This window comes from Platalea leucorodia, assembly GCF_965183815.1.
Source record: "Platalea leucorodia genome assembly, chromosome: Z".
Lineage (NCBI taxonomy): Eukaryota > Metazoa > Chordata > Aves > Pelecaniformes > Threskiornithidae > Platalea > Platalea leucorodia.
Genome location: NC_138858.1, coordinates 16519070 through 16545845, shown reverse-complemented (window position 1 = coordinate 16545845; position 26776 = coordinate 16519070). Strand labels below are relative to the sequence as shown.

Sequence of the window (26776 nt, the reverse complement as noted above, 5' to 3'; positions counted from 1 at the left end):
TGATTCTATGATTCTGGATGAAGACTGAGTTACTCAACAGCTTTGCCTTAGACTTTAGTGGCATGGTCTCTATGGTTAGTGGTAGAATTTGCGGGAGGGTGGGTAGTACCCACCGTAGAAGAGGATGAGGCCTGATTACGTAAACTGGACATATGTAAATCCATGAGGGCAGACAGGATACATCCAAAGGTGCCAAGGAAGCTGGCAATTTCCGAAACCACCAGGCTCAAAGCCTAGTGGCCAGCAGTTCAAATAATAAGCAGCAGCCTCAGGGATGATACCAGGACTGATAGTATTTAACATCTCTATTCCCTACAAACAAATAAACCAAATACAATTTTGAGCAAGAAAATTAACTCTAGCCTTGTATATTTTTCTGCTGGAATATAAAATTAATGTTTTGATAGCTAAGGTAACGCAGTTAGGGGGGCTGCAGAAGAAAGTGATGTAATTTGTGCAGGGTGATGGAGTTTGGATACATAAATCTGGATGATTCTTGGAAAAAATAAATAATCCTTGAGTTTTAGAAGCAGCAGCCATAATTTTTAATGCTCTGACTGGAGTAGCCAAACCTAAAGGATTAAAGCGTTAATAATGAAATAAATTGAAAGATAATGATAAAAAAATTCTAAGCTTTGTCAAAGAAGATTATCTTAAAAGAAGACATGAGGAAACCCAATTCAAATATAGTAGTAAATCTTTTAATTTACCATCTGTAGAGGTCAGTATAACCTAAGGCGTTAGGAATATAATTTTATACATTATTGGTAGTTTTTCTACAGAGATTTAAAGTACATCTTTTGCACAGTTTTGGACACTTTGCCCATGAGGTGAACTGCATGTTCATTGGTAGAGACATTTTAAAAATGAAAGTAAACTGGCAGAGGCCAGCTGAGTATGTGGCTGTAGGAGGGTTTTTTGATTTTGTTTTTGGTTTTAATTATTATTTGTAGTGCCAAACCTGAGAGCAGAGGGCTCCACAGCAAGGGCTTTTCTGACTTGAAATTATCATTTTTACTGTTGGGAGAAAGGACACGTATCCCTGAATACCTGAGAGCACTGTAGGTCTTCTCCAGGGAGTCCTGTTGCAGGCTATTTGCCACTTTGCTTGAATAGGAGTGTCTTTGCACAAGACTTATTTGCACTTTGAATCCAAACACACTGTCTAGTAACTCTCTTCTTCTAGTATTTGTATTGCACTGAGTGCATCAAACTGTCAGTGTTTTGTTTCAAGTTGTACAGCATTGCAAGAAATTTTGAGAAACATATTTTAACTATTAATTGTAAAATGAATTGAGCACTACAAATTAGCTAAATTCTGTATGAATAGAAAATATGCAGGTTAATTACGTTCAATGACTGGGTTTCTCTTAGTAGTAATGTGAAGTTGTCTGATATCTGGGATGTGACTGAGTAGGGCTTATACAGCAGCAGCTGAACAAAAGAGAAGGACAGGACCTGCAGTTACCTAGAGTCTCCTTGGAAATCTACATTTCAATGGGATATTATTTTAATATGAAGAGATATTAGGTTTTTGTGGACACGTGCCTTGGAATGAAGCCTAAAGTAGTTCATCAGCTTACTGCTTCTCTCTCAACAAATACGTGCTTGGAAACCCTGCAGAGCCCTTGCAGCATATAATTACCACCATTGGAAGAGTCCTGGAGCCTCAAAGGAGAAGGGGAGTGTATTGTGTTAGCTCTACTTCTTCCACCTTTTTGAGGGCTTTTTCTATCAATTTTGTTTGTGTTTATTTCTCTTCAGACTGCAGGGAAGGAATGTAGGAGCTCACTGTTGGTATTTTATTCATACTGTCTTAAATTTTCAATGTGGGAAGTGGCAGCTGTGCATTAGGCATCTGTATAATGAGAGCAGCTGAAGAAATTGTGCCTGTCTCAAAAATAAAGCATATGTCAAAAGACTCCTGATCTGTGGGTTAGTGATAACAATTGTGACTACGGTATGGAACCATCACTTTCAAGTGAGACTAGTAGTATGTTGGCAGTAATATTTAATTATTGCATGCTATGCTGTGTGTTTTAGAAACAGTATGCAAAGGTAAATGGAAGGCTTAACTGTCCCATTACACTGAAATAACATTCATCACTGTAAAGCAAATCCATTTCAATGAAGCATGTCACGGACTGTTTTGAGTTGCTCCTGAGATGCAGTTTCTCAGTGTATTCATTTGAATTTCACTGAGTAATTCGAATCTGTTGCCAGTGGTTATTTCAAGTTAGTTTTATGGGAGAATAAAGGAATAAAATTTGACCAACTTTCTTTGCACATATTTTATGCTGTCTTAATTTTCTAGTTATGCAAAGTAAAAATATAAATATAGTTAGTGCATATATTTGTGTATGCTGCATTTTAAGGAAGCGTTATTAATAAATTTTGCCAAGAAGTATCAGTCACTCAAGAACTTATGTTCTATTCTTTCAAAAATTATACTTACTTTTTAGTTTTGCTTTTCCTTATTTGTGTGTTAGGAGATATCTGGCTAGCATTGTTGAAAATCAGGTCATTTTCTGTATGGCTAAGCCATACAACTAAATCTTTATTTTGGACATACTTTAGAAAATAGCTTCACCCTGTTGTGCATGTGGAGTGTGCTCAGCTTTGTTGCCTTCAGCCAGTATTAACTCTTTGTTGTGTTGTTGCATTATCAACTCTACCAATTGAAAGATCCCATTAATGATTTCCCAGTGTTTCTTGGTAATGTTTATTCAGTCATATTCTCAGAGTAAAATCTAATCTAGCTATCATAGTTGACAGTATAATTACAATAATTCTGTAATTGTGCTGTATAAGGACTTAAAATCAGTGGAAAATAGGACAAGGAAGTATATTTCAGAACACTTAATCTTCAGCTTTATCCATCTTTTTTAATACAGTCTTCATCCAGCCATTTTCACTGAAGAAACGGAAAGTGAAATCTGGAAGAGCTGTGGCTTTCATTTTAGAATGAACTATAAATGCACCTTTCCTTTAAACACTGGACAGGACTGTTAGCAATGGGTGAAGTATTGTCATCTACATTTTTATGCAGTTAGAGTAGATTTATGTGTATGTATTATTTTAATATTACCTTCCAATTCATATCTTTTTTGTACAAAGCTAAGGTCTGTGCTAATATGCACCCCCCCAAACAAACAAAAAAACCCCAAACCAACCGCATCTAACTCCGCAACAACTGACGATATTTTTGTTAAATAATTATATGTGGCTCTGATGACCTCCTTACTCGTGCTGTGCGTGTCATCTGAAGCTGAGACATCTGTGAAGACACACAGTACCTATACGGAGAGGGAGACCTGTGTGACTAATGTATGTTAGTAGTGCAGACATACCACTGCAGAGAAGGGCAGAGCAGAAAACTTTGAAGGGATCCTAAGTTCATCCTTTTGACTGTAGCATTAGTACCACCAATTGTGGTGATGAAGTATCTTGTATCCACTGCATTACCTACAGTTCTGCTTTTCTCTGTGGAGTTCATACTGTTCCAGTTGCTCTGAATTTTAGTAGCTATCCCTGGCACGATATAATTATTTGCTTTTATAAGGAAGCCAAGACTGGCATTGGATTCCGTACCTGTCACCTAGTCTGTGGCTGTGGCTGTCAGAGACCATACTGACATTCTTAAAACCTTTACTGTCTCATCCTAGGTAGCTTGTTCAAGGTCTTCCGAGGGATGCCTGAAAATTCAGATTGAGTGAGAAGCCTGCATGAGGACTGTAGTTTAAACTAGAAGCATTCATTATCTTCTGTAAGAGTTTTTGAAATAGTAGTTTTTCTAACTTTGAGCATAGTGTGAGGCATATGTATTCTTTATTTAATGGAAGGAAAGAGAAATTTCAGACTAAATGCTATTTTTTTAATACAGTATTAGGGTAGTTGGCAACATGGGCAAGGACTCTTTAACAGGGAAGTAGCTCAATTCCTTTTCAAACGAGTATACATTTTCACCTTGGATATCCTTTGAGATTAATTTTTAAATGGAATTATTCAAGGTTTTATTTCCATCTGTATTCTAATCCTTCAAACTCTGCATTTACCACTGATAAGTTTTCACTGTTTCTTCAACACATCATTAGCATCTACTTTGCTGTACTGTTGATGTGATGTGTGTTTGTCTCAAAAGATTATGTTCTTTTAACATAACTAGATCAGTTCAGATGCATTTTATCCTATGATGTAAGGCGTAGCTATAAAATTCAGTTATGGAAGAAAAGTCCTTCCCCCCTGGGAATGTAGAGGAGAAGACACAGCATGCATTCAAGACCTTAACAGTGTTTGAAGGCTCCTGAGTTTTCCTCTTTTCTCTCAGCCACCTCTTTTTAGTCTGTTTGGATTTTCTTATAAATTGTTTCCTGCTTCCTATAGCATCTTTCTAGCCTGCAATACCATTGTGGAAAAATTTCACATTCTCTTGAAAAATATCTTGACTCCCTTGCCCACCTTGGAGTACTCACAAGCTTCTGCTGGAATGCCACAGATTGTCTTGGATGCCACAAGTGACCAAACCAACAGAAAGGTTTCTGTTTAGGAATTAGTATTAGGCTAAATTACTTTCTCAGGCTCTTTAATGTTGTATTTTGGCCACTCAAATGATGTTCAGATATGAAGACATCAGATGAGAAAATATGTACCCTTCTTTCATATTTTCTTAACGATGCCCCATCACAACAATAACAAAATAATTTATTTTGCAATAAGTAGGCATTATAAGAAATTCCACTATTTTTTTTTTTTTTTTGGTTTTATGGCTGCAAAGAAGCAGAAGAGCTGAATATCTTAAAAAAAAAAATAAAAATCCATCAGGTCTGTCAGTTCTCACCTCTTGCATCCCAAGATTATTTGGACTGAGACTTAGCAAGAACTGCTGATGAAGCACAATGGGAAAAGCAGAATTCCTCCCTGCAATATGGACCTTTTATGGTAACTGAGAAGCAACAAGGAAACTGTCAGCTTGTTTCTGTCCTGTCCTCTACCTAACCCTCTGTATAAATATTGCTAACATTGGACCTCCCAAGAAATGCATGGCTAATTCAAAAAACTTTTCTTCTCGCTTCACGCTCTTGCTGATGAAGCAGGCTTTATAACAGTGCTTCAAATTACCAGTGCTCTACCACTGAATTAAGTCTTTCCTTCTGGTTTCTTAAGCAAGCAGTACCAATGGGGAGCTAACAAAAATCATGTCAAATAAATGAATGAGGCAGGGTGGGACATGCTAACCCTGGACTTTCCCAGCATGGTAAGAAGGAGCAGGAAACCTGCAAATGTACTTCAGCTATTCCTTATTTGAAATAACTTCTTTTTTTTTATGAATTGTTTAAAACAGTTGTGCTTTGTACAGGTTATTACATCACACTTAAATGCCTTATCACATAACCAAGAGTGAACAGTTTTACTGTCTGCAATTCACCCTGTTCAATAAAAAATAAATAAAAAATAACATTTTGTTGAAATGAAATGTAGAGTTCCTACTTCAGCTAGTATCCAGCACTATAAACCCAATTTAGTTTTTTTCAGAGGTTTCACAGCAGAGGTGGCTGTTGCAAGCGGTCTTCAGGAGGAGAAAATGTTTATTTTTATGACAGACTGCATATTACGTGCAAAGTGTTAAAATAAGACAGTCTGACTTATGTCAGATGCAATTAAATATGCTATTAAAATTTAAAAGAAACAGAAATTGCTTGTTGCTTGTAAATGTGCAGTGTTTATAAATCTCAGAACTGTTTTGGTTTGCATGCTTATCCTAGGCAAAAAGGAACAAAATGTCTTTTGGGAATCACATTTTAGTCTCGAGCATTTTAATTCAAATTTACGATGCAGCTGTCCCCTATGCCAGTATGGTCTGGGGGGAAGTGCACGTTGTGGGAGTTTGGTAGATGCACTCAGAGCGATGTAAGGCTCTTATGCTTTGGCTATTCCTCAAAATGAAAGCATGTAATTACTTGGCTAGTTGGAGTTAATGCTTAATTGATTTGCTTTACCAGGCACCCTACTGTGATGAGTATGTTTGCCTAAAGAGGAGCAGATGTAGCCATTTAAAAGTTCTAAGTCCTTCTCTTCAACTTAACTTGCATTTTCCCGATCCTGCGTACACAAAGGGATGAAGTCTCTTCTTTCAGTCCTGTATGACAGCTTCTCCAGCAGTAGATTTGTGACTGTCCTTCGTCAGTGCTTAGTTCTTCAGGTACTTCCTAGTTGCTGTAGGTCTGTACTAGTTAATAGAACTAAAAGGCCTGGAAAATGAACTAATGGCATTGTCAGGACAGGTGTATTGATAGCATAATCCTCAATGCAAATATATTTTGAGTTACTGGGGAGATCATCCATTGTCTTCAGCTACTCTGCGTTACCTTGTCAGTGAGCCTCTGGCAGGCCGGTGAGAGGTCACTGAAGTCTCTGTAAGAGCTCTGTATGTCCAGGTAGGATGGAGAATGATCTGAGCAGTGCCAGGAAGTTAAGGACAGAAATAAATCTTCTCATCCCTTTCAGGTTTGTGTTTGCAAAGAAGTATTTAGTAGTAATGTTAATTAATGTGATTAATATTAATCTGACCTGAGAAATTCCAATGTTTATAGATACAGGAAGATGTTATTTATTCTTCACTGTGCAAACAGTAGGAAAATATTTTTTTTTGGGGGGTGCGTGTGTATATTCCCTTCATTATGATCAAGAGACCATAATGATCAAGAGACCAGTAAATTGCTGGCCTGGTAGCTTGACGAGACAAGTCTCTTCCATATGTTCTATATCATAGACCATAGGTACTGAAACTAGTAAGGTACTGAATCACATAGCTAATAAAAGGAAGCATGAGAAAAAAGCTTTATACTGGGAAGTTTTCGAGTCACTTAACCATATACTTTTAAGTTTTATATCTAAAGCAGCATACATTGTATTACTGTCCATATTTTATTTTAATTACAGATAATAACCAGTCAAAAGAGAGCAAATACAAAACACTTGAGACAGAAGTTAATTTATTTTAATCTGTAACATTCCTTGCCTTGTGTTTCCTACTAACCTCCCCTGTCACGCAGGTGCCTTGATGTTCCACTCCCCCTTCTGCCCTCCTCAGCAACTCTGGAGTGGCATATGAGGTTGTTGCCTGGTTTGTTTTTTGGGGTCTGGTGTCTGTTGTCCAAAAATGACTGCTCTGCTTATACTGATAGAACTTAGTACATATGGTCATTTCCCATCAGGAGTGTGCCAAGTCTTGACCTCTTACCTTCCAAGATCAGATGTGTTCAGTTTAAGGTGGTGGAAACAGGCAGGGATCGAATGCTGTAGCATTACAGAAAGTAAAAGTAGAGGTGGCTGAACACCAAGCCATAATACAGCTCCTGTGGTTACAGGTGCAATTCTGACAGTCTTTGAGAGGAATGAGTTACAGAGGCAGAGAGCATTGCTTGGTTCAAGGGACAAACAGAAGTGAATACTGATCCACATTCATTTATTTGCCCATGTTCTGAAATGACATCCACAGACATCTGGAATAGAACAAAAAGCGGGTTTTGCTGATACAGTGATAGGAGCCATGGCTTTCTAAACTGGCGGGTGGAGAGTGCTCAGATGTTGTTGTTGCTACATTTCATACGCAAAAATTTATTTTGACGAAGTAATGACATTTCTATCAACAGGAGAATGAACTTTGCTTTTCTAATGTCAGAACCACTGGAACTAAATTCATCACTCCTCACTGCCAGAGCTTCCATTAAGCCAATGGCACTATTCAGGTTTAAGTTACACCCATGGCACCAGCCATGGCAGTGGATCCTTATTCTACTTCCCCATCTCCTGTTTGCATCATATAGAGCCTAGAATGAGACAGCTGTTTTTGCTCTGGTGAAGCTCTGGTAGTGTTTGAATACAGTGGTGATGAAGTAGGTGGGCTTTCTGTGCAGGAAAAGGTGAATATCTCTTGCTGTCATTGCAGCCAATAGATTCTATCTTTATTTATTTTTTTTTAAATAGTAAAAATGTTATATTTCCGTGAAAAATTTAATTCTAGGGTAAGATGGTGAAAGGAATGGGGGGTGCCATGGACCTGGTATCCAGTGCACAGACCAAAGTGGTTGTCACCATGGAGCACTCAGCCAAGGTAAGGCTCTGCCGCTTCTTTCTAAATAAGTGTTTTGTGCTATACCAAAAAAAAAAGAAGGAAAAAAAAAAGACATCTTACAGTCATTCTGCTACTTTGTGAGGATTTGACAGTTTTGCTGTTAGTTATTATCGAGGTGAAAAAAGGGGCTAGGTTAGTATGGTTCCTTTCTTCTTGTAAGTGAATCATTCACCATGGAAAAAAATGAAATATTAACTTAATGTTTAAAAGCTGCACACATTTTTTAGTTACTTCATGCAAATTTAATGAAAGTGGCAATTGTGAGAGCTACAGTAGACGCTACCCCAGAGGTTTTACTCCTCTCCTCAGAATAATTTGAAAAATGATGTTCACCATGGTTAAATACTTGTTATGATGGAAAGATATTTACCTTTGAAGTTGCCAGTCAAATTGGTACTGACAGCTTAATGGAATAGGTCTTTTTGGCATGATGAGATGCAGGCTGCCTTACATCATTTCGTGATAGAGGTTAATCTAGAGACTTCTTTGTGGGAGGAGTTTTATAGATATAGACAGTCCCCCACAGAAGGTCATAGGAAACTTGTCATTTGAAACTTCTAAAACGATGAGAAAAATGTACTGAAGAACAAAAATCTCTATTTTCAGGGAACTATACCGAATGTTTAAAAGATGAGCTTTTTGTTTAATTTCTGTGTTTCTGTTATTCCAAATTTGTTGTATGCCTGCAATAAGAATTAGTTGTGTATTGTTCAAGACAATGTCTATGTCAGAATGCCTAAGGGCAAGCATAAGGAATTTGCATGGTAAACTATAGTAAATATGAAAGCTAAATATATTAACAGTTGTGTGTTTTTAAAATGTGATTTGAAGAATGAATTTTCATTTTAAAAAGAAAAAATTGTTGAAAAAGATAGTAGTTTCATGATTTATACTAAGCTGTGATCTCAAGGGACACATTTTCAGTAACAGGGCTGAGTCTGACCCAATAGTGTTCACATGCATATGTGTAACTAAGTAAACAAAAGTACAAAGCAGGTTCATCTGTATGACTCTCATCCCTATCACAGCCTCCCAAAAAATGGATATGTAATTATCCATTTGCTCAGACACATACTTCAGGTATTAATGTGACCTGAATAAATATTTATCTGAAATTTCTAGTTACTGTGGAATTTGGTTAAGGCTCAGAGTCCACACACAGTGTAATTATTCATGCCAGTTTTTCTCTTAAAAGTACTATTACCAAAATCTTTTTTCAGTACAATGGTTGGAAGTTGTTTGCATGTTGGTTTTTTGTCAGTAGGAGTACTGAAACCTGAAAAAGATGGAAACACAGGTAGGTTCACTGTTACTAACAGTTCAGGCACAGACCTATTTATTTTGGCATGTATATACGTAACTTGGGCACTTACGTACATGGGATGCCTGGTGTGCACTTCTAGAGAGCCAGTTATAGGCTTTCATAAATTATTTCTTCTGCTTTTTTGAGAAGGCACTGCCAAACTAAAGTTTGTGCATGATTTTTCATTTTATTGTTATTTTAAAATGGAGGGTATTCTTAGCACTCTTTCCTCCTACCTAGCCTCTTTTTGGGGTCTTCATACTGTGTCTTCTTCACTCGAAAGTGAAGATGATCAAATATGGAAATCTAATGTTTGGAAATCAAAGGCTGCTGTTACATTTTTCAGGTGCTCCTCTTTTTTTTCCCTTCCTTTTTTTTTTTTTTTTTTTTAAATAATACATAAGCAAATATAGCACCTGGGAGACCAGCTCTGAAAGTCAGAAGCGTTTTATTGGGGCGACTGCTTCTTACAGAGACAATTTTATATTCATGTCTCTTGAATTCTTCACACCAAAGATTTTCTCACAAACTTATTGCATCTGTATCTATGCATCAGAGGAGCAATCTTCCGTCCTGCTCAAAGCCCAATGTGCTACTGAGTGAAGGAAATGTCTGCGTGTACTGTGACAATCTGTTGTGTCTGCTGGCTTTTTAGTATAGGGACATTTTTGTCATCTTATTCTCCAAATAAATAAGATGAAATCTATCATTAGACACCAAAGTCTCCTTTAAATCAACAGCAGTCAAGATTTGATGGATGGAAATACAGTGGAAGGCATGGGATATACACAGTACCTTCAATGGACATGTTCAAGAGGTGCTGCAATAGGTAGTTCTTGCAGTCAGTTTTGTCTGATTTGTGATCTTGTGAAGGATCCTTTAATCCTTTTCAATTTTTTGTATAATAGTAATGGCTTGTTAAACTTTAAAAACTGCAACATGCATACTGAAAGGAGAATGCACTTTTAAACTCTTAGAAAGCTTATTTTAAACATAGCAATAGTCTGAGTCCTTGTAGTGCAGGCAAAACGTAATTTACACTTAATTATGAAGGTGAAACAAGTATCTGTCTTAACACTTAAATAAATACTCAAAGAATTTTCCTCTTTTTAAACTCTGATATGCAGTATATTACAAACAAAACTAAATATGCTCTGCCCCAAATTGTTTACATTTTTAATTACTTAAATTTTTACATGTAATGAAAACCAAAAGGTACAGAAGAAAGATGACCGAACATGAAATGAGTTTTGTAGAAGACTCTTCAGCTTAAGAAATGCGACTGAGGAAGGGTAACATAGAAATACACAAAATAATAAGGGCATGGAGAAGATGGATGCAGAATGGCTAGTCACTGCCTTATAAAAGAAATAGGGGTAGCCAACTGAAATTAGCAACCAGCATGTTTAAAACAAACAAGAAGCATTTTTCACAGCCAGCTAATGAAGTTGTGGGTGATCAGCAGGATGATGCAGGAGCTCAAAGAATTAAGTCTATATGAAAGGGACTAAACTGTTTTATGAGGTTAAGTTCATCAGTGACAATTAAATAGCATTGCCCAGAAGCAGTCTCTAGCTCAGGAAATCTATACATCACAGCATGTCACAAACCAGGAGGGCATATCTGTGGAAGGGTGGCTCAGTTTTTGCTCCATATGCCGAGGCCACTGTGAGACCCTTGGCAAAGGGACCGTAAGTCTAATCTGTTACAGTATTTCTTAATGTATTTTTTGCTAAATTACTTCTTGTTTAGAACCATGAAGAAAAATAATAGAATGTAAGGTTGTTACTTAATCTCTAAACAGTCACTGTGCATCTGTGCCTAATGTGCTAAATACTGCCTAAGAGAAATAAAAGTCAAGTTCTTACCACCATACCATCATTGACATGTTTTGCAAAACATAGTAAAGTAATGGCTGGTAATTGTTCCATGTTGTGAAATGAGTTGTCGACACCATTCAGAAAAATAGAATGAAAACTAGTTTTAAGCACTTGATTTGGACGTGTCTGAAACATGGAGTGCTGAATTGAAAACTCCTTTCTATCATTGTGAATAGTTTTGATTTTTATGTGTTGTGGAAGATTAAGGACATTTTTGTTCTTCAACAACAGAATTTTCTACTTAAAGCAGACTGAAATACCTTAGGGTTTTATGTATCTACACAACAGTCTTTTTCCTTTATCTGAACAAATCCCGTATAAACTCGGACAGTAAAAATTCATGCAGTTCCACGTGGCTTCCTACTCTGATAGTGCCCTGATGGATGTCTTCCAAAAGTCACCTTTAATGCTAACCGGTAATACAGTAATCTTCAGCTGAAGTGTTACGAAGCTGGAATGTATCAGTTCTCAGGGTCACAGGAGCCATTCAAGCTATCACCTCTGCAAGGCCATGCATTTCAGTCTCAATTGAGTACCAAGAAGAGACGCTTCATTTCATATGGCCGAGAAGTATACCTGCTATGTTACTGAAGGTATTACAAATAGCACAGGTTAATCTTGGCTCTTAGGCAAAGTGTGCAGGAAGGTCCTCGAGACGGACAAGATATAAGTAGATCAATTGAAAGTAACACTGTCGCAAGTCATTATTTTCATTAAGAGTGAGTGAGTTTCATCAGAGTAGTTGCCTTGATACCAGATGTGGATCTTGCCAGTATAATTAGAATGAAGAAGTAGTTCTTCACAGAAAAAGATACATTCAGAAGCACATGGATTGCTCATTTTGTTACCACTCAGGAGTCAAACTGGCTAAAATATGGTTCCTGAGTTTATATTAAGCCTTAAGGCAAACTGATCATTGTTAATTTAAAACGTATTGCGTTCAGATGGTTAAATGAAACGTGTAATACTCTGAGAGTTTTGAAATACATAACTGAAAATTGATAATTAGAGAAAAAATAAAAGCATGTGATAATGGGAGAAACGTGCACTTAATACTACCTCTGTAAAACGCCTACAAATACTGACTAAAAATGTAGTGATCCGTCTCTTTTATATCCATTCAGAGCTCGTGCAGCCTACATTCATTTAGCAGGATCTAAAGCCATTTGTGAACTTCTATTTAAAAAAAAGGGAAAAAAGAAAGAAAAAAAAAAAGGCAGGGGGAAAAAAAAAAGAAGGAAGAAACTCATTACCCAAACCTTACCTCCCCAGCTTCATGTCAGAAGCTATCTCTTCTCATTAGATAGTATTTTTCCCAGGATTTAGAGTAGCTGGCATTTGATGCCCCCATAAAGGGAGTGCCTTAAAGTAAATCCCATTTTCTATATATACATTCTTTTCTACTGTATTTGCATGCTAATTTGTTCTATCTAAAACAGAGATAATGTAACTTCTGTGTACCACTTGAACATGAGTGTATTGCACTCATCTCTTGGTCTGCTTTTGGGCCTTCCTGGAGAGATGGAGGGAATGGGAATTCAATGTGGGTAAAGAAACTGGATTTACTATCTTCAGAGCATGACTATGCACTTGAGCCCTGGGGATTTGAAATGCCTGTGTGTATGGCTGATCCTGCACATACTGTTTGTGATAAAGTATAAGACAGAGAAATGTCAGGCCTGCAACATCTTCCCCTGATTTTTGTCCTTTATGTGTCATCAGTGAGGTCCCGTGTATCTCTTATCCTCACATTGCAGCAGGAAAGACAAATTATTAAGCAGAAGTACGCAGAACTTCTAAACTCAGGAGCCCACTCAGTGGTACAGTGCGATTCTGATTAGTCATCTCCCCCTATGTAGGATTTAAGTAATAACTGTCCCAAATTGCCAGAGATGTGATCTGCCATAGAAGTGAATTCAAAGAGTGTTCTGAGTATGGTGAATGTTTCAGTAACACTGAATGGCTACAGCTGTGATTTTCATGTACATATCTGAATTCTAAGTAAGTAATGTTGTTTTTGAAAATTAATGTTTGTCTGTGTATTGTTAAACACAGGGCAATGTCCATAAAATCTTGGAAAAGTGCAATTTACCACTTACTGGGAAACAATGTGTAAACCGCATCATTACAGAGAAGGTAAAGTACTTTTCTTGAATCCTTGTCGATACTTTCCTCCTCTATCCCTAAGAAGGGACACTCAGTAAAAGTAGTAAAGCTTAGTAAAAATGAAGAATATATTTGGTATCTCTTACCAATGAAGGGCAAAAATTCCCTTGGAGTTCAATTCCAAAGGTCTGGGGGCTCATATTTTTCCTTTTAAAGCTTTCACCATTGACATCTAGCATACTGGACTATACTCTTAGACACCTTCAGAACAAAGATGCCATGCATGGAGTATGCAAAGTGTGTATCTCCTTATTTTTCCCAACGTATTCCTGAAAATTTGCTGTCTGAGATGCAAATCCTCAAATACAGCTGTAACCACAGCTCAGTTTTTTTTCCAGAAGAACAACAACTGTGTATCATGTATATGTCAGACAAATGGCATCTTCCTTGGTGTATACTACAGACTCTTTCAGAGAAACACAACTTGTATCTGTAGGAGGGCTTTAATTCTTTTGTCCTTACTTGATTCCGTTTGTGAAGCAATTTACTCTCCAATGCAAGTACATGTGAGCATCTGATATTGCTGCTGCTCAAAGTACATTGGTGGATCTTGTCAGCAAAGGATAAGTGACTTAAGGTTTTTGCTGTAATCATACTCCTTTTATTATCAGTGTTTACATTTTTAAGGGCTTAGAGTAGTCCCCCTGTGAGCCATCTGTCATACTAAGTAGAATGCATCAAAGGTGCTGATGTAGAATTTGCTTTCTCCTGGTGGTATGTTGCTACTGTAATTTAAAGGGCTTTTTGTCTCCACAAAGTAAGAGAGAATAAATGAAAATGTGGAAGTTTTTTCAGTCTTCTACTAACTGGCCACATACAAATGTAAGGTGCAAAAAAATGAGAGTGAACAAGGACTGCTAGAAAATAACCAATAAGCAGAAATTTCTCTAGGAGTCACCACTTGTCAGGTCTGGTTGCTTTATTAGGAGATAACACAAATGTACAACGGTACTTAGATAGTTATACAAATTCTGTTTCCACACTAGCTTCCTAGTGTGTATGTTCCTTATACCTAGGTTCTTTTTTAAGACTTAGGGGAGCTATAGTTTTTCAGTCCCATAAATCAGTCTCATGTGGATATGTCCTCAGAGGACAGCTGAACTTTAGTACACTTCTGTGATGAGCTTAAGACTTCACTTTCATTTCAGGTTCAGTCTTCACTGGTCTTTTGCTACTGATTTTTTTTTTTTTTTTTTTTTTTAAGGAAAATTACTATAGACCTTATGGTTTCCTTGGCAACTAGCTTGTAACCTGTGTATCTCCCTCTGGAAGGCACCATTAAGGTGCACATCTTTTACAGGTGTTATTATTTGATGCACTTGTGAGCCTTGGAAGTGGAAAGCATGTCATATGAAGACATCAGAAAGAACAGCCTTTGCTCCTTCAGCCACTTTCTCCCAGGCTTTCTATTAAAAATACAACAAGAAATCTTGTCTTTCCTTGCTAGCTTCTGAAAATACTAAAATTTGCACTGGGTGTGCAATAGCTGTTCGAGAAGCTTATAATCTGACAATGATCAACCGCTCTGTACCTCTCTACTGGCCTTAAAACAAAATAGAAGAATGAGGGAGACATTGTCTTTTCCTGTTTTCCTTCATGGTCTCTTGGTGAGCATTGTCTTGCAGCAAAAAACATCTTGGCCCTTTCCTTTGGACCTCCCAGTTCTCACCAGATGGGAGCAGGAGGCATGATCCTCATTTCATGCAATGAAGAACAGTTGCACGTTTTTCCCACAAAACTAACACATCTCATATTTTACATTCTTTCAGGTACAACTAAGTGTAGCAGAAATCTTTATTGGTCAGTCAGAAAAGTGAAACCAATCGATAATGGCATCTTTTGTTGCTGAGGGAACGCTACGTACTTCAGAACACCATTTTGTACAATATTACTACTTACATCCTCAGTTTCTACTTTGATAATATAAAATTAATTTCATGCTATTTGAACCTAACAGGCTGTGTTTGATGTGGACAAGAAGAAGGGATTGACCCTTGTGGAAATCTGGGAAGGACTGACAGTGGATGATATCAAGAAAAGCACTGGCTGTGACTTCACAGTAAGTCATTTTACAAACAAATATAGTTAATCAGGTGTCAGAACAAATATTTTCCACAAATACTCATTACATGAAGACTTGTAGACACAGTAAGTTTCCTCCTTATAGGTGAGGGCTGGGTAGATTACCTGTGGGATTTATGATGAAAACAAGAAGATAATTTAGGGCTAATCAAGTATGATTATATTGGAAACATTAGAAGCTAGGAAAAACGGAAGGGATGGAGGAATGACTAAGAGTAAAAGGACAATGTGGAAAGGGAACTTTTATGATGCTTTCAAGAGGGCAGCTGGTTGATATCTGAGAAGTGGATGAATATTTTCCCACTGTATAAGTTAGTTTACCTAACTCTCTGTTGCTAAGTTTTCATGCTATCTTTAGGTGGGGCTGTGAGTCTTCTCAACAGGGGTGACTACATGCGTCCGCTCTGTGTTACTAGTGTCAATGAATTAAATGCTCTGCTGTTGATATCTTTGCTTTTTCTCTCCCATTGCCTTGTACAAATGAAACTTATGCTCTGCATTAATCCAGAAAGCCACTGCCTTTTGACCTTCACATTCATTCTTAAGTCTCACTTAATGCTAACACAGAAGTGGCTTATTAATGGAAAGCTGTAGCTCACTAGATTGTAATTGATTGCATACGTGTGGTTGATAACATATTGTTTCTTCTTGGCCTTCTCCTACATGCACATTAGGAAGTTTTTTCTTCTGTGTTGTGAAGTCTTTTGGGACAGGTCAGCCCTGCTTTGGCGAGGACAGCGAGTATGACAGTATACAAACTGTGCTGTAAAAACTGTTGGGGAATATTTGGTGATGAAGTGCAATACTCTTCCTCTTCACAGAGTTTCATGGCAGGGCTAGGGCACATAACTGAAAGATTGCAGAGCAGTTAGTGCATGAAAGAGTTTGTTATTAAGGCTTTGAGCATGCTATTGGCAGTAAGTAAAACTTTCTGAGCAAGGAACCTGTGGAATTTTGTTCATTTCCTGGGTCCATAAGAGAGCATTTCTGAATAACTAAATATGATAGTGTATGTGTGTATGTTTTTCTTGTGGAGTTTTAAATATTTTAAATAAAGTGCTGTTCACTTCTGAAAATACATTCGTTTATCTGAGAAAAATTGTTCAGTTACAGACGAGTGACCTACAACTGCAGAGTGCAGGAAACTGCTACAAAATCACTTTGATCCATTATTAATTTTCAATGTAACAATTTATGGAAGTCATTTTTATTTTTTAATTTACAGTGGAAGCAACTTTCCATATTCAGCAATTCTGTGTGCAAAAGAAATTATTCATTTGGCTTCTTACTGTGATGTAGGAAAAAATTATCAGGTTTTTTAAAACTTCGATAATGTCAGGACTTCTTTTTCTTTAGCTCATCAGCCTGTCAAACAGATAGCACCCAAAATTAAAACACAAAAATGATCTTGTAGGTTTGTATCTACTGCAGTCAGTCACTTTGTTTTGTTCTTGCATATTTAATTTGGGGATATTAACTTCATGATGAATTTGAAGGTGCCATGTTTAGTTAGCATTTAAATAGACTGAAACTACAGGAAAGGACTTTTGTTGTAAGAAGACACCAGTCCTTACATGTTCCAAACCTGCTTGTTTGGAAGGAGTTGGTTTCTTTGTGGTTCAGGTGACCAATATATATGTATTTAATTGAGCGTGTGTTACTCAAACCTAAACTCCAGCAGCCTACGCTCAAGGCAATGAAAGCAGAAGCAACCAGAGAATTCAGAGAAAGAAGAGATAAGCTTAAAATGATGGACTATGAGATTAAGCTTTGCAGCAGCACAGTCGATATGATAGGGCAGGGCTATTGGTGCCAAAGAAAAGATTAGCACCACCCACTGTCCCTTAGTGCTTTCCTGTAAATGTTACAAACGAGTCGTATAAATTTTGAATCTTTAGGATAGCCTGAAGTTAGCAATTGATGAGAGAGATTGCAACAATCCACCATCTAGGTCCCTCGGATCTGTCTCACTGGGATCAGGAAGGGACGCTTCGCAGGCACCATTTCCTAGTTCTCCTGAAGGCAAACTCCAGCGCAGTCTGCTCTGTACGGCATGCTCCGTGGTCATGCATGAAATCACGAGCTGCACTAAAAGAACATGGACATGAAAAATGTAGATGCTGCTTGGTTTATGCGCTTTCATATATTTATCTTCAAAGCGTGCAGCTTGCATAAATGTTTGCAAAGCAGCGCTTGCTTGCAAAGCACGTACGTCTGCCAAGGTATGCGCGGAGGGCAGTGTTACCTACTGATCGGTAGTTCCGAAAGTGCCTGAAATCTCTATAGTGCTGCAGATGGAAAGCGTGAACCACAATGATTTGTTTATTAAAGCTATGGCATGGAAGAGCACTAGCTCTTCATTTCTTTCTCCCGCCCCTGGCCCCCGCAAAGAATGTTTCCAGGCCACAGTTTACCCAGACCCTCCTCTCATTGAAATCCATACCAAAACTTCTATTGACATCTGTGACAGCAAGACTGGGTCACTCTTGCGTAATATTGGACACTTGATGGCCTGATTTTCATATAAAACGGACACTTACAGCTTCTTCTCTTAGTTTTGGAGTTCAGAAAATAGGGATTTGTGTGTTGAGATAGTCATTTGTTCAGAAAGCAGCATCCTCGGTCCTTTTTTCTACATTTCAAGACTCTGCCTCAGGCTTCCTTGCAAGAGTAACAGTTGTGCTTGTGATTATTTATGCTCACTGAATGAGACATCTTGTTCTTGTTTATATCGGTGACAGGAACTTTAGTGATAATGTATTGCTACAGTAAAAGCAGGGCTTTTGGATCATATGTTTTGCTAGTTTGAAACTAATGGGTGGAAAATAAGGAGCTGACCCTTTTCTAGCAGCTTTTTTCAATGGATGCAGTGAATGATCTGAACTAAAACAAACATCTCTCTAGGCTCATTACAAGTTAGATTTTAAGGAATGGCTGTACCTTTATATATAACTCTCTCTCCCCATGCAGACTACTCCTGTTTGGAGAGGAGAACTTTATAGCCTATATGGCTTTCTTTGAGACACATTTGGCTATACAGTCCCATTTTCAGAGCCTCCTTCCTTACTTGGAAAAACATCTCCTAAAGGACATTTGCAACAACAAAATGTCAAAGAAAATGTGTCAACAGTCTTCATTGTAGACTGGCATCACATCAAAAATAAACAATTTGCCCTCGATTTTACTGCGCTGTGAAGACAAAGCGTTGGCTTATCTTGCATGCTTAAATCAGATTTGCTGTAGCCTAGCATATAGATCACCTTGGCAGGTAATCTGTTTGGGCTTGTACTGGCTGATACCGTTGATGAGACCATGAGAGAACAGACTGAGAACCATACTTTTGCAGATGTATTTCATAATAAAAATAATCAGGGTAAGTCTGCCTGGGTAAAAATTCCCTGTCCCTTCCCTCCCCCCTTTTTTTTTTTTTTGTTCATCTAAAAGCTCAGTTTTACAAAATTATCTTAAAAGATAACATGGAGTTTAGGAAAAGCATCTGCCAAGGAAACATGGAATAGCAGATGACTAGTGTATGTTTAAACAGAAATCAACTGTCCAAGTTCAAGCCAGTGAGTACAAAATAATAGAGGATATGATTTTATTTTCTGGAAGTACATTTTCCTTTGAGGAAAGGGCTGTTGCATGATCGAGTCCATTTTTAAATGGATGTTGTGTTTATTCATGATCAATCACCCCCACTGCAAAAGTCACATTAAGAACAGATTTTTGTACAAAAGCTAATGTTGGAATTGTCGTTTGCTTTTTTCTGCAATTTCAAACAATTAGGAGTTAATAAGGGGTAAGGAACTGTTCTTATGTTAATAAATATGGTAAGAGTGGTCTTTTTTTTTTGAGGGGCTGTTTCTACATTTTTGAACAACAACTTGCTTTTGCACACCTGATAAGGTCATTAGACAGTATTAGGACTCAGCATCATTCAGAATCAGGCCTTGAAAGAACTGTTTGCTATAAAGAAGCATAATGAAATAAGCATAGGGCTGTTTGTGTAGCTGAAAAGGGTAGTTTGGGGCTGGAAATCAGAAAGTCAACATGCTTGAATTGCAGGGAGTCCCTGGGGCCATGTGTCCTCTTACCAGTTCAGAGGCTGCCCAGGCAAACTCCTCCCAGTACACCAACCTGTTCAACATTAGCAAAGTCTTTTGAAGCTTCCAAGATAAGCTGTTCTTCCTGTAAGTGAAATCATATTAAGAATGTGTTGCTTAGGAGGTACTGGAAGAAAGTAGCAACTCTGCGGCTGTGTACTGTGAAATAGTCTTCATTAAGCACATTCAGCCCTTACCAAATGCTGTGCTGTTAGCACAGGGTGTTACCAAATTGACTGACTACTGAGGTTTAAAGGAGTGAACTCAGGAAGCTTTCTGCATTTCAGACTTGATTACTCCTTGTTATCCAAGCACAAACCATCCCTTTTGTTACATTAGCATTTTTCTGCTTATTTAATTGCTTTTTTATTTAGAGCAAACAGTTGTATTTGGGTCCAGTTCTGAGTGGTGCTGGGCTCTTGCCACCTCTGTTATCTTCAGCAGGCATTGGGGCACTTCAGCACTCGTGGGGATCAGACCCTTTCTGAAGTGGATAGTGGTACACACGAATGACAGCTGTTAGCATCAGATGTGCAGACATTACATTTAACGTCATATGACCATTCAAATGTAAAACACTTGAGGTTTTGATGGCATTAAAAACTACGACAGCAGAAAAACAATAATCTCCTCCAGTAATTGCCTTTTGTCATTATTTGCAGAATCTAGATTTTAATGGTGCTATCTTCATCCACCAGTTTTTGCCTTTACTTCAATGGAACCATCCCTGGGTGAGGCAGAAATAGGCGCAAACTAAGTGAGGCACATAGGCACTTGGAGTCAGAAATGTTGAAAGATTTCTGGAACTAGTCCAGGAATGCTGGTGCACTCAGGGAGTTTCTCCAGCTCTTCTACACTTGTACCTATTACATCTATTTATTATCTTAGTTCATGCACAACTTTGAAAAAATCAATGAACAGTTTCCGTTCACTGAAAACATTTCATTAGTATTTGATACAGTAAACACATTCTTCATGAACTAAGCTTTCCTTGGTGACTATTCTCATAAGGTTATAAATGATGATATGTAGTGGCTGGAGGAAGGATAATGTAGAAATCTAACTGGTACAGGAAATACAGCTCTGTACCTCTGAAAGAAAGAGGCTTTAATGCTTGAAAAGGCCCTTAGATATCATTCTTCCATGAGTTATCTTGTTCAGTACTGTTAAGTGAAAAAGATGGGATAAGGAGGCAGAAGGAATGCAGTATGTGATGTTTCAGGGGGACACATTAATCAACTAGGAGCCAGATTATCTGTGGAAGTGTTTTTCATCCTGAACAAGTAAGATTCACATGAGTCATTTTTGGTCTTCATCCTGGGGCACCTTTGTAAATAGGGCTGGAAACAGGACATATTTAAAGAGGCTTGGATCTTCTGTGGAGGGTTTGTTCTCAGGGTATTTGTGTAGACCTGCAGTCATGGTTCAAACAAATGTTAACCATTGCTACTCTTCAAAGTCTTTTCTGTATTGTTCCCATTTACACCTTCTTTCCTCATCTAATTTCCTGTTCAGGCATACTGTGTTTTGGTTTTGGTCTGCTGGATTTCTTGTGATATCACTAATTGATTTTTATGAGTATATGGAATTAAAACAATAGAATACATAAGTGTGTCCTCACACAAAAATGAATGTGAATGGAAAAAGGCAAGTTTAAAGAAAAAAGGTAAAATTAGAACTATTAAACTGTATCATCATCAAACAAATCAAATTAATGTGAATGGAAGAAGGCAGGTTTTTAAAAAATAGGTAAAATTAGAGGTATTGAATTATTTTGTCATCAAATAAATAATGAAATCAAATGTTTACATATACTGTAGGTACAGTATGTGTGTAATATATATATTTGATTGTACATGCCCTGCTAATATGCATGTTCCAAAACTCGGTTGACTATTGCACAGACCCAGCATTGACAGACAGCATCCTATCTCCTGGTGAGTGGGGAGGAAAAGCAGAATGAAGTTGGTTATTGAGCAAAGAAGGCAAATCATCAGTTTAAGATTCCTTGTCATGATTGTTTTAATACTGCAGTGGCGGTTCAATCATATATTGAATATAATCTGTTTTGTTGCCTCTACATCATTCAGTGTGTTGATGCGTGAATGCAAGTGGATTAGAAGGTGATGGCTGAAGCCATTGCCCACCTGCAGCTCTCTCTTCTGTTGCTGTTCATGGCAAGTGCAGCCCCACTCTACACAAACTATGACCGTTCATGGGCCAGTGCATTAACTAAGCCACAGCCTATTTTTTAGTTATGTTAATGCGCCATTCTGTATGCTCTATGACTGAGGAGCTGCTTCACCTGAGTTCAGCTATCCCTTCTGTGGGCATTGGAAGCCATCCGAGAAGACCACGCAGTTAGCAGGGGCAAGTACAAGTTCAGCTGTCCAAGTTTAATCTGCTTGCATTCTTAAATCAGTAACCCAACTCAAAATAAATGAAGTTTAGAGGCAGGATACTAGCACCACATGTACCTTGTATTCCTGCATCAGAAAATTCAGTTGTGGGAGTGTTTATCTCTGAAATACTGCAAATATATCAGTTTAAATAAATACAGTGTTTCTAGTCTTCAGCAGCACATAGTTGATAGAGGTGGAAGTGAACGGTGGGTTGTACTGCTATATCTGTACGCCAACTGTTGTGTTTTTTCTTCCTTTTTGCCAGGTTTCGCCAAAACTAATACCAATGAGGCAGATTTAAACATGAAATACAGACTGGGCTTAACTTGCCAGAAGGCTTGTTTCCAAATGGGAGCTCAGTGAAGAGAAATCGATGACTGTTCTGCAATTTTACTTCTTTTTTTATTTTATTTTATTTTAAGGGCTTTGTAAGTAGTTTCCAGATAGTTAAACTCAGGCTGTGACTATCAGCCTAAATTGTATTTTACTTTCATAACATTACCGATTTTAATAGAAGCGTGAATTTATTCCCTAAACTTTGACTAATGTTATACTAAAATGTTAATGAACATTGTCAAAAAAATGCCTTGTACTCGGTCTGCCAAATGCAACATTTTCTACACAGATTCAGAAAATGACCATGCAAAACTTACTTATGATTGCCTCTGCTTTTCCTGATGTCATTAAACTTACAAGTCACTCCATTGCTCTGGAACTACAGCAGTTACCATGTCCATTCTCCTGTAAAGGTGTGGCTTTTTTTATCTGGAGTGGTCTATAGCAAATGTAGGCAGCTGTCGAGAGACATCAGGAATACGGACTTCCCTTTTACTGAACATTTTAATGAGTTTGTGACAAAACTGTTTATACCAGTGGAAGTAACTAGGTCCTTAGCGCTGAATGTATCTGTTGTTTCCACAGTATGTATCTGTTGGCATTAAGAAACCTACACCTCCCAAAGTCCAACTCTGACCCTTTCTATTTAAATCATACAAACTAGAATGGGGCTAGTATGGAGGAGGAAGACTAAAAAGTCTCTGTCCCCATGCAGACAACTGGTAGCTGCACAATTGTCCCATGTGAACTGCTCTTACTCTCCAGATATAATCCTTCTCCCCAGCCCCCATTCAAAGGCAAAAGAAGATTGTTTCTGGAGTGAGGTCTGTCCTTCCAGTGTTACACAGAGAAACAGGGGAAGAGAATGTTGTGGGCACTTGGAAGATTCTTTTGAAGGGAATACAGTTGGTTAAGCATAAAAGCAATAAGTTCGCACCACTTGCCGATTAAGGCATCAGCAAGAACTAAAGAGTTTGGAACCCAAACTCATGAGAACTAGAACACCATGAGGCAATCAAAATGAAAAGTCATTCTCTCATACTGGTTCTGCTGTTTGATAAAGATCTTCCTTTCCCTGTTATTAATTACAAAATGACTGTTGCTTTTGCAAATAGGTAATATGACAGCACTGGATCTCACATCCCAAATCAGCACCATATGTCTTTATTATACAGAGCGTGAATTGACTGGAAGTCCGCATTTACTAAAATACAGTGTTCTCTCCAAGTATAATCATTTCTGTCATTCATATAAATAGGAACACGTGAAACACGTAAGTTAAAATAATTCCTGACATAATGTTTGACATCAGGACTGGAGCAGATTAAGTGACTGAAAAACATGTAAAATGTAGATGCACAAATAAATATATATATATATATGCCTATCATACATCTGATAAGCAGTGTTGAGATGTGGTATAGAAGGACATTCTGATACTAGATGGATTAGGTATCCCTACCATCAGTGTGTGTTGTGGAAGGAATATAACACATTTCTAGGGAGACAGATAGGAAACTCCTACAATATCTAGCTCCTATTCTAGCCTTTGTACTGCGTTTTTCCATTCGAAAATAAGAAATGCTTCTCTTTCATGGGACAGTTATAAAATTTGTCTTGATCCACACATGGGTTTTATAGCAGTAAAACTTTTTTGATCAGAGAGATTATTTTGTTTAGTTGCACTTACTCTAAACTATTCTTTGATAATCTCTTGTCAATACCAGAATAGGTTATCCTTCTTTCCACAAAGGAATAAACAAAATACCTTTGTAAGCACCTTTATGGTAGTACAAAAGTACTCCCATAATACTAAGTTGTATGACTTGAACTCATGGGTGCTAATGGGTGGTAGGCGGTTGTATAGCCTGAATGTGTAGGCAAGACCTGATGCTGAGCCCATGGGAAAGAAAGGTGTTGTACAAAGACTAGTGCTAATTTCATGATTAAACATATACAAGTGATTTGGTCGATAGGTATTTTTCATGCAAGACTTGAAACTATGTTGATCAAAGTGCTCCAGAATATCTTAACCCAGTATTAGCACAAGTTAATCTTCACCTAGCTTTAGTTTTCACCTGTTTTCTCTATTTAGGTGTATTCCCTATGTTATTCACTCATTCCAAACATGTTACCTTCTTAAAGTTTGGCCCTTTCTGTTGCTGTGGAGGTGGACTGAAGTTCTGCTCACAGGTTTTGCAGATTAAAAGTCTCTATATAACAAAGGTTGGCTCTATTTTAGCTCAGTATGAAATAGTTTTGGTTTTGGACAGAGCAGCCCAGAGGTGTCTTCCCCACTCCATAAAGACACTTCAGTGACAGTTCTGACCCTTGTGGTGCTGTACACAGCAAACGGTGCCTATCTTTGCCTTCAGGGACAAGGATGGGTGAAGAGCTGCTCTGAGGGGATGGGTGTGACACCCTGAAGGTGTCTTGTTCGTCATCACTCAAAGCTCTCATAGGGAGTACCCAGAATGGATGCTGTTATTAGGGGAGGAGTATAAAAACTATTGTACAGGGGAAGGGAGTTACTATTAGCTTATCCAGAGAAAAAAAAATATATTTAAATAGCTGGGGAAGTCTTAAAGAAATCTATAAATGAAATGTTGATCTATTGCAATTACCTATGCTACATTAGTTGTAGGGCTGATTAGTTAATTACAGCAAACGTTTATTGACATATATAAAGTACAGCAGTGTCTGAGGGCAGCATCAGGTGCGTGCTGCTTCTGCCATAGAACTATGCTTTGCTGGCATACGCACAGAAGCCATCGTCATTAATATGTGGCTATAAAAGGACTAATGACCTGATAATGTCTGGGAGTTCAGCACCTTGGTTTCTGAAGCAAAGAATTAGGAGCCAAGAACTCCTGAGTTTCAGCTTTTCCAGTTCTCCACTTACTGCCTTGAGGAATGTCATCTGTGCTTTCTGCCTTGTCTCCTGTTGCTGGAAATGGGGATGTTTTTCTTCTTACCTCACAGAGATGTTGTGAGGAATAACCAGCTAAGGTCTGTGCAATAGGTTATTTTTTCTCTTCAGCTTGGGGATCACACACACTTGATCTTCCACACTTGAGTGTGGAAGAGTACTTGAAGACTGTCATACATGCTGGGTATGAGTTCTGTGTCTTCTCTTATTTGTATCAGTGTTAATGCAGGAGAGCAAAAGTCAATACGGTGCTGAAAACTGGGAAAGAAAGGAGAACAGGCTCTCTCCGTATACAACAGTGGTGCAAGTATCTGTATGTCACACTTGAATTTTTTTATCTTGAGGACAATATATTGTGGTAGGATATTGGTATTGTTATGAAAACGTCATGTCTCCGCACAAGCTAATTGCAACAAGCTGCGACTCCACTTTTTTAATTGATTTGCAAAGTAGGATTAGAAATTAAAGCACTTCTAAGTATTTCCCTCTCTGTGGATGCAAGTGTGGTTCATAGGTGAGGTATACTCTGAGCAGTAGTTGTGATGGTTGGTATTAGAGGGATGAGAGCTTATTGCTCCTCTTTGGTGGTTGATGGTATGCATTGAAGGTTTATTGGGACATCACCGAGATCATCCCCTGCTTGACAGCACTTCACAAGACAAGGAGAGTTGATACTCCTTGTCCTGAAGAAGATGGTGATTCTACTATATTATCACGTTGGACTTATTTCACTTTATATTTTATTGACTTTTGTCCCTGAAAAAGCAAAAAGATGAAATATTATAGAAAATGTAGTTGTACTGTAAGCTCTGCAAACTAAACATCAAAGTCCTATGTATTTGCAAAACAATCAATAAAATAAAGATTAAAAATCTCAGGTTTCATGTGTTATTACCATTTTTCAAGGTGTTCTGTTCTGCCATTAGGAGCAGTAAAAGATTAGCTGGTGTTCACAACAGCGCGTCACACCTCAGCTCACGCAAGGACCTCAAGGTCTTGGCTGAAGGTGGAGGGATTTGATGAACAGAAATAATGAAGCTCAAAACTCAGCTAACAGCTGGATTCTCCATGTTCTCTCTTCTCACTGATGTCTCTGTTGGGTCAATCTCAAACATAATTATCACATTTTTGTAATTACTTGTTTTTCGATCAAGTAAAATAAAGGACTACATACGTAGTCCTCAGAGAAGTGATTTTTTACCGTTTGATTGAAACTGCTGTAGAAATGATAGCATTTGAGATGTTAATCATTCATGTTAGTGTGTGGCTGCACTCTGAAAATAGTACTAGATGACACATGAAGACAAATGCCATTAACCACCTGGTGCATGATAAAATAGATGATTGCAAAGTGATGAAGGTGCTTGTCTGTGGATAGTGGGGTCATTCTTCCATACATGTCATAAGGTCATGAGTAAATATGTCATAGTATCATTTTATC

The 26776-nt window shown here is 37.9% G+C and overlaps 1 protein-coding gene across 2 annotated transcripts in view; it reads left to right on the top strand.

Moving 5' to 3' along the window:
- OXCT1 (3-oxoacid CoA-transferase 1) overlaps positions 1–26171 on the top strand; it is an 85052-nt gene extending 58881 nt beyond the window's left edge. Inside the window, exons 14-17 of one of the 2 annotated variants that reach the window (XM_082336850.1) lie at positions 8024–8113; positions 13373–13453; positions 15441–15542; positions 22336–26171. In XM_082336850.1, the coding sequence (XP_082192976.1) occupies positions 8024–8113; positions 13373–13453; positions 15441–15542; positions 22336–22371 (309 nt within the window). In that variant the 3' untranslated portion in view covers positions 22372–26171. The remainder of the gene's footprint in view (positions 1–8023; positions 8114–13372; positions 13454–15440; positions 15543–22335) is intronic. The other variant, XM_082336851.1, reaches the window with a different exon arrangement.
- Positions 26172–26776: the final 605 nt, after the last annotated feature.